General features: G+C 37.4%; 1 protein-coding gene across 4 annotated transcripts in view; it reads left to right on the forward strand.

The window, feature by feature from the left end:
• The window catches only part of LOC104318728 (ATP-dependent translocase ABCB1), a 61,821-nt gene extending 55,634 nt beyond the window's left edge, over nt 1-6,187 (forward strand). For all 4 annotated transcript variants that reach the window (XM_069775726.1, XM_069775743.1, XM_069775735.1 and 1 more), the window contains 3 exons: nt 1,519-1,725; nt 3,297-3,443; nt 4,847-6,187. In XM_069775726.1, the coding sequence (XP_069631827.1) occupies nt 1,519-1,725; nt 3,297-3,443; nt 4,847-5,053 (561 nt within the window). In that variant the 3' untranslated portion in view covers nt 5,054-6,187. The remainder of the gene's footprint in view (nt 1-1,518; nt 1,726-3,296; nt 3,444-4,846) is intronic.
• Nucleotides 6,188-8,725: the final 2,538 nt, after the last annotated feature.

Below are 8,725 nucleotides of genomic sequence, written 5' to 3' on the forward strand. Positions count from 1 at the left end.
AAGATAAAGCAATACTTAAATAAGGCCTAGCTGTAATGGGCAAGATTTTTTTGAGTTGGAAATGCCCATACAGGTGCAATGTAGCAAACTGATGTGTAGAAAGATGCAGCATAGGTGCCCCAAAAGTATGTTTAACTAAGTGCAACTTCATCATCAGTGTTTTTGACCTTGTATCCATAAATAACCAACAATGGTTTACTGAAGGGAAAAGCACAGACCTCTGGCATAGAAACTGCAAAAGTGATAGACTAATTTACAAGCTGAGTTGCACTGTGAACTGAGTGAAAGGAGCGTATGCTTAAAAGCACTGTCAGAAGAACAGCTGTTCACAACAGTGACCACTAGGCTAGTCTGGTAAAGAGAGTAACTGTGCCTAAAAGTTGTGCTATTTGGTATGGTGGATCCATAATAACTGAGTTCTTTAGCTTCATCAGTGATTTTTCATATCAAATAAGGAACAGGAAGCAGACCTTAGCAGCCTGCAAATCCATTGGAATTCTAAGGAAAAGAGATGGCAAATACCTATGTAGTTGAAAGCAATTTCTCCTTTCTAGCTCTTTTTCCCCCTTTATGTCTGCAGACGTAGAAATGCTGCCACTGATTTCAGTGGATTTTGAATCAGGTTCATTATCATCTCTTTCCTTTGAAAAACAACTATATTGGCTGTAAATTGGCTGTTCTAGCACAAACTGTAGAATTAGTAGATTAATCACATCCAGTATTCATGCTATGAAGGAGGCAGTTCTTCAATTATCCAGCTGATCATGTTACCCAACACAGAGCCTAAGCACTGCGCTGGGTGATTCTAGTGGAGAAGTAACAGCCCTCTTAATGTCCCGGTATATTTGTGTCCAAGTTGATAGGACTTGTAAAATTATGAAACTGATCGATGCAGAAAATTTTTTTCTGTTCTCATTTATCTAATAGATAATGACAGCAACTCAGTAGCCAAACTTAGCAGAAGTGTGACAGAGTTGCCAATCAAGAAAACTGGCTGCAAATGATGTCTTAAGGAATCCAGAAGTAAATTTGTCCAGCATTCTATCACAATTAAATTTAAGACCGGATGCTTGGCTTAGAAGTGTGTGAATGAATGAACCCAATCCTTCCCTTATTTTAATGGAATACTACTGCCAATCTGTTCCTTCAGTGGGAATATATATGCAAAATAGAAGAAAGTTTTTCCACCAAAGAAAGAAATGAAAGAACTTTACCCAAAGTTCTTTGAAGTTGCCTCAGCATATCCTATCTTCCACTGTCTTCAAGCCCCTGATTAAATCTTGAAGCAAAGAAAAGGACTGAGGTAGCAGAAGGGACTGTCCTCACATTTATACAGTAGCCCTTAGAAAATTTTGGAACATAGAGGAGAAGGAGGGGAAGAGATTATGTGAGCTTTCTATATGGTATCTCTAAGGAAAGAAAGAGCTTCAATTGCACAACTTCTGTGTATGAATTTACAGTAAGTCTCAAATACACATATAGCCATGTGACTGAAATTTAAAATGTTTGGTTTCTCAGCTTTTTGATGGCAAAAATGCAAAGACACTAAATATCCAGTGGCTAAGAGCTCAGATTGGTATCGTCTCACAAGAACCAATGCTGTTTGACTGCACTATTGCTGAAAACATTGCATATGGAGATAACAGTCGGCAGGTGCCACATGAGGAAATTGTTAATGCAGCAAAAGAAGCCAATATTCATTCCTTTATTGAGTCTCTACCAGATGTAAGTTCTTCCTTTTCTCTCCTACTCAGAACTGGAGGTCACCTACTGTGGCAGGGAAAAATTGTGTTCATTTGTGATTTCCTGGGGTACAATAATTCCCTGAGATGCAAATAGATCTGAAACCGATTTTTAAATCTTATCCTTTCTTAATTGTGTTTACCATACTTATTTTACTCTGGGAGACTCCATTGTCAGATGGAGAGCTGAACATTTAAGATATCAGGGAAGAAAATCCACAATTACAGCTAACTGAGAGCTGGAAGTGTGGGTTGGGTTTTTAAAGTGAGTTGAACATTTCTTTTTAAGCTCCTATTTATCTCAAGCGTATGTAAAAGACTCTGCTAGACTGACAAGTTTCTTGTGCATTTATTCTAGTTATGCCTAGTCAGAATTTAAATTTCTAGTATTTCTACAGTTCAAAAATTACTAAGAAAGTTTTTCATATAGATCTCTGACCAACACATAATGATGTAAGAATTAGCATCTTGGGTCAGATGAAAGGTCTGCTGTACACAAAATCTAGTCCCAGGCAGGGACCAGCAAGACATATTTACAAATAAGCATTCCAAAAGGCTAAACATTTAATCACATTTCCCCTGAATTGTCATCTAACTTTGCGTAAGTTGTGACCCAGGAACTTCCAAAGATAGAAATCATGTTTTATTATTTAGTTCTGGATAGATTTTTCTTCTGTGCTTTTGACAAATCAATTTCTAACGTATGTCAACTTCTATCCAAAACTTCCTGAAGAAAGGAGGTTGCCAGTTTAGTTGTATGTTGTTTATATTCAGCTTAATTTCAGGCTGTTAAGCTGCTTTTTGCATTTATTGAAAAAACACAAAGGCCAAAGCCCATGACTTTTTGCAGATCATGTTTAGTTTCTAATGACTTATCAAGATCTGCCCTTTCAAAAACTTTGTAGAGAAATCTTGTGTTACATAACAAGGTGTCATGAAACTTTTGTGCTTTTTGCAACCAAATATATAATACCTCAAAGACTACTGTGACCTACGCATGAGTTTGTCCAGAGATCTGACTGGCTCACCTTAAAAGACATGACAAAATTAAAAGCATAACTGTCCAAAACCGTAGTATAGATATAGATAAAGTGTATAAATGTCTATGTCTATATCTAGATATAGTGTATCATTTTCAGGACAAATTATATATCTTATACATTGGTACTTTTTTCTTCAGGATGAATAAATGTGGGTTAGAATAACTGATTGGTTAGGATGCTAGCTTGGAGCGTTTAAGGGCAGGGTTGATCCCCAGTATTGTTGTAGACTTTCACTGAGCTTTGGTGTTCTGCCTCCTGATTGAGAATAACATTCCCTTCCAACCCTAGAGGGGTTGTTGCTTTGAATTTATGAAATGCTTGATGCTACAAAGAAGTCTCCTAGTGAAAGATCTACAGATCTGTGGCAGATAGCAATTCTGGTCATCTGTTTTCAGAGAGCTAATGGCATAGAATATGCAGTTTATGGATGGCTGGTGTCAGGGTCAATATGCTTAAATACACTTCAGAATCAATTTGCATTCATAGTCTGAACTTAATATGTTGTTTCTAGAAATACAATACCCGCGTAGGAGACAAGGGAACTCAGCTTTCTGGTGGTCAGAAACAACGTATTGCTATTGCCCGAGCTCTTGTACGTCAGCCCCAAATTCTGCTACTGGATGAAGCTACGTCTGCCTTAGATACAGAAAGCGAAAAGGTAACTTGATTGTGAGCAAGGAGTTCGGAATCTAAATTCATGTTTGTTTGTATTATGATTATTGTTTTCACTCGCACAGATTAAAGCTCAAAGCTGGAAATATGGTGCTTTATGCAAATTACATATTTATGCTAATAATAGACAAATATAAAAGTCTTACCCTTCCTCACCAAAAAAACATAATGTTTTTTGCATCTGTATGGCAGTAGGCAGATTGAAGTAGCAACGAAGGCGGCATTTTTTGCCCGGAATTCTTCAGGCTTCGACTGGAAAAGTGCTATCAAAATTGAATCAGGAGGCACAAACTTCAGAAGCTGAAAAGATTGAGGATGCTGCCAGAGAACTTTTTTTATGGGAAACTGCCAAATCTTGCTTTTGTAGTTTTTCTTGCTTCTCCCATTGCTCTCCAGTCCTTGCTATATGTTCATGGCTAATATGCAAACTTCCAGTGAAAAAATTGCCAGAACACTTATTTCCTTGTTAAGCCCAAAGTTGCAATCTTGGTATAACAGAAGTACTATCTAGATGTAGAAAAATCAACACAGATTCTAAAAAAATACTTACTATTAATGAGGCAAATATTATAACAAATACTATAATCTGAAAAGCTCAAACGCTATGGACTAAGTTTTGATCAATTCTAGGCATAAAAACGTAAGGTTTGAGGGGAAAATACCATCAAATAATTCCAGGATTCTTTGTTTTCTTAATTACATGCCAGTTAGGTACAGAAATTTCATCTCTTCTTTTATTCTGCATTAATAAACATAAGGAATAAAGAAAAGAAAACAAGAGATTCTTATTAGTATTTTTCTGCCAGCGCTAGCTTTAAGAAAAACTCATGAGACTCCCTGCAAAATCATGAGAACTGGTATGATAGTAGTTGACCCAAGATTACTGACTTAAGTCCCATATATAATTAATCAGTCATGGAAGGGACCTCTGGAGATCTCTAATCAAACCTCCTCTTCAAACAAGGGCCAATACTGAATTTAAACTAGGTTGCTTAGTGATGTGTCCAGTAACGTTCTTTAAAATCTCCAAGATTTAACAAGCTCTCTTTTGTCCCTGTTCCAATGCTTAATTACCCTTGCAGTGAATATTTTTCTTATATCCGGTCAGAACCTCCCCCGTTACAATTTATGACCATTTTCTCTTTTTCTCCTACCATGCATCTCAGTGATGAGCCTGGTTCCATCTCATCCTCTTAGCTATCGTGGCATCATCCACTATGACAGTCTTGACTCTTTGCCAACACGGCCTAATTCTAAAACAGGAAGCTAAAGCCACAGATATTCCCTTTCCCTCACTGTCATATTACAGTTTACTTCACAGATGGCACCTGAGGTATATCTCATGACAGCTGCCAGAATAGTTCACCTTTTGGTTTGTTTATTGTGCAGATTGTTCAGGAAGCACTGGATAAAGCCAGAGAAGGTCGCACCTGCATCGTGATAGCTCACCGCCTGTCCACCATCCAAAACGCTGACAAGATTGCCGTGGTCCAGAATGGCAAGGTCATAGAGCAAGGGACCCATCAGCAGCTCCTGGCTGAAAAAGGCATCTACTATTCTCTGGTCAATGTTCAAAGTGGGTCATGCAACATGTAAATTAAAGGCAGTACTTATCTCCAAATTGTCACTGTAATTATTTCAAAAATGCTATTTTTGTCACTGTAATTATTTCAGTATCAATAGTCAGTCTTGATACTTTTGCTTTTCCTCCTTGCTTTCGTAAGTACTACGAAAACAAGAAATACTAAGTAATTACGTACCAATTTCTCACTACTAGTTTTCATTATTCAAACCACTCTACTATATATCCAAAGCAGAGACCTATTGCACTCATAAACGTAGAGGCATACTAAGCCAGGTGTAGTTAATATTAGCTTGCTTTGAACTATGTCAAAATCACACTAATCATGCATGTCTGGTAAACCTGTAAACATTTTCATGCTCAGTAAAAATAGTTTTGCTATTGCCAGAAAGAAACCTCAAGCTTTATCCTCACTGTGCCTTTGTGAGGCAGTCAGTCCTGGCCTATTAGGCTTGTTATCAACTTGTTATGAGAACTTGCAGGTCAGCTGGAGCTTGATGCCAGATGTCTCTTGTTATGATGTGGAGTTTTAACCTGGGATGACGCAAGGGTCTTGGAAACATGGGTGCAGGCTGAAAACAAAGGTCCCAGAACTGTAAGTACCTCACTGATGATCAGTTACTGATCATTGAAGAGATGCAGCCTTAAGAGCTGGGGAAAGACTACTTCAAGTATAGCACAGAAAAGAAGCAGCAGATAAGAAAAACCCACAACTGATGGGCAAGGCAAGGCATCTGCTGCAGCCTGGGAAGTAGTATCTGCAAGTTTCCCAAAGCCCTAGGGGCCAGAGGTCGAGGGCTAAAAACTCTCTAAAGACTGCAATATTTTTCAAAAGGTGAAAATCTTGATTTGGGCCTTGGAGGAGGGGGAAGGAAGGCATCCTTTTCAGTGTTAGCTTCCTTCATTGAAGAGCTCTTGAACCTTATCACCCTGATGACTAAGATTCTCAAGGACTGTAACCATTGGTGCTAATTATGTGGCATCAGCTCAGTAGTACTGTGTATTAGTTGCTAATTTAGGATGACTATTAAGGACTAACTGCTATCAATATGCGGTAATAGTGATTAATAATTATTACAAACTAACAGTTAGCAATGTATATTGTTAATGAATATCTATGCAGTAAAGTTTTGTTTTTAAGTTTAAAACTGGCCTGATTAATCAGTCTTCAACACTTCCATCATAGCAATTTCTGATTCCCTGAGATTTATACATATGATCTGTCTTATCTACATGTAGATATTTATACACACACAGACTAACTGATAGGCAGTTAGGCTCATTAATGTACTAATAACACTCTCTGGGATGTTGATTGATGTAGTCTTATTGTATTACTCTTGAATCACTTACCTGTTTTCTTTTGTTCCTGTCTTAGATGGAAAACCAATTTGACTAGCAAATTTGTTTGTTTCCTATTTATGTATTACTTCATACAATAAGGTTCTTGTCCATGAGTAAAGTATTAGTCTGCACCATAATATAAACTAGTTATACTTGCAATTGCAAGAATGGAATAGATATTCTTTAACATTATAGTCTGACAATTCGTGAGAGCATATTTAGATTGATTTTTTTTTTTTACTAAATTCTGGATTTTAGTCTTTTATTTTTAAAACTAGGCTTTTTAATTTTTGATGATTCAATTTCTAATGATTGGATTAGTAATGATGGGATTGTTTCCCCTACCTGTATCATTTCAAAGATGCTTGATTTACCAGAAAAATTTAGCTCTTCCTGAAAATCAGGCAAGCATTGTAAATGTTTTACCACAGACATCTGAAAATCAGTTTTGAAAATTTTCACCATATAGTTTAAAATCTATTTCAGAAATTCATGTCAAATGTAGAAACTTTCCAAAACAATCTACTTTTTCCTATCCTTTTCTTCCACATTTCTAAAGAAGTATTTCCCCTTTGTTGAGATTTACATAAAAGTTTGCGTAATATTTGCTAAACACCTCACTTTTGGTTGAAAGGGGCTATAAGGAAAGTAAGCACTTTCTTTTAAGGATAATGGATCTTTGTTTCCAAATCCACCATAAATGCTTAAATAACTATGCTGCTGATCACAATTGCTTTCCTTTCAGAATTTCCTTTTGGAAGACCACAACAACCATATTAATACTACTGTGCTACCACCAGATACCTCATGAGGTAATTTTTAGTCACAAAGCCAAAAGGACAGACAGGGACATCTCAAAAAATGTGTTTTTCATCATATTCTGTTCATACACTTTTACATTATAATGCTTGACCCAAAGGAAGGGTTGACTGACCTAGGATAATTCTGCTTTAAGGACCATTATTCTACTGCATCTTTCTACAGAGTATAAGAGATCTTACTTCCTAGCTCTGCGTTTTCAGTTGGGGTCCGAGACATTTTGGTTCACCTTGATGTCAAAATACTTGTCTGAGCTCTGACTCCTCATTGGAATGGTCAGCACTCATCTTTGACTGTAAGCACCCTAAACACTTGATGATATATATGTGTTGCTATTCTGAAGTAATAGGCCTTTTTTCCTCTGTCGTCTTCTTTTGAGAGGCTGCAGCAGTTTCAAGCAGAACTTACCTTTCTGGAGGAAGGTAACCTAGCAGTGTTTTTCACACATTTCTTGTGCCTCTTGCCCAATTACCTTTGGAACAAGTCTTTAGAGAAATGTTGGCATCAACACCATCTTGGCAATCCTAACCACTTTCCAAGCATATGCCACTGACTGTCAGGAAAAGGAAACAAGGAGGTCTTAAATTCAACAGTCTGATAGCCTTCCTGCTGAAACAACTAATCAAAAGAGAACTCTCAGAAGAAAAACAGGCTTTAGGTCTAGAAAGCCTTTCTTACTGCAGATTCTTATCAGGGTATTGAATACTACAGTGTCCTATTGCCCAGTATTGTCCAGCATACTTACCCCTACAAGGGCAATTTGCTGTTCCTTATGCAACAAATACCTCACTACTAAGCCCTTCTATAATTCCTGACACAAAGCAAGAGCATAGATAAACTCCTGCATTTTCCCTCCCCTCCAAAGATTCTGAAGGAGTATTTCTCACCAACATCATAGACCACATACCATCCCCAAACAAAGACTGTAAATCAGTTCTGGATCTCCACTAGTCTCTTCTTCAGGCATTCCCTCAAAGTTCTTCCCAAACTATCCCACATGTTGGGAGATGTTCAACAATCTTCCACCCTGACGTTGACTCCACATCAATCTAGCTTTAATGGAACCAGTTGTCCTTCCTTATGAGTAAATCCTTTGAACCAGTTGCCTCTTTCTTGCTGCTATACTTGTCTATGAAAACAACCTTCCTAGTAACATTCATTTCTGCAAGACGCTAAAGATCTCCTTGAAACATTTGTTAATGAGTAATCCTTGTAATCATTCATACATAGTACTAATAGACACACGGTTAATCTCTTCCTCAAGATGTATTGTCTATTTGTACATTTATAACTCTTCCTCCTATTCCTCTCCCTCAAAATCCAATCTACCTTGTAGACTTACTCATTGAAAGGAAAGATGACGACAGCTTGGAGGAGAGGAGAAACATGACACACTGCCTATGAATACAGGGTGAAAACACTCAACTAGCAATTCTTGTGCAGAAAAAGCCACACTGTAAATGTATTTATAGACAGTCTAAATAACTGTTATTGTCAAGTACCCAGTCTTTCTTCTAGATAAA

Source organism: Haliaeetus albicilla, chromosome 2, assembly GCF_947461875.1.
Source record: "Haliaeetus albicilla chromosome 2, bHalAlb1.1, whole genome shotgun sequence".
Lineage (NCBI taxonomy): Eukaryota > Metazoa > Chordata > Aves > Accipitriformes > Accipitridae > Haliaeetus > Haliaeetus albicilla.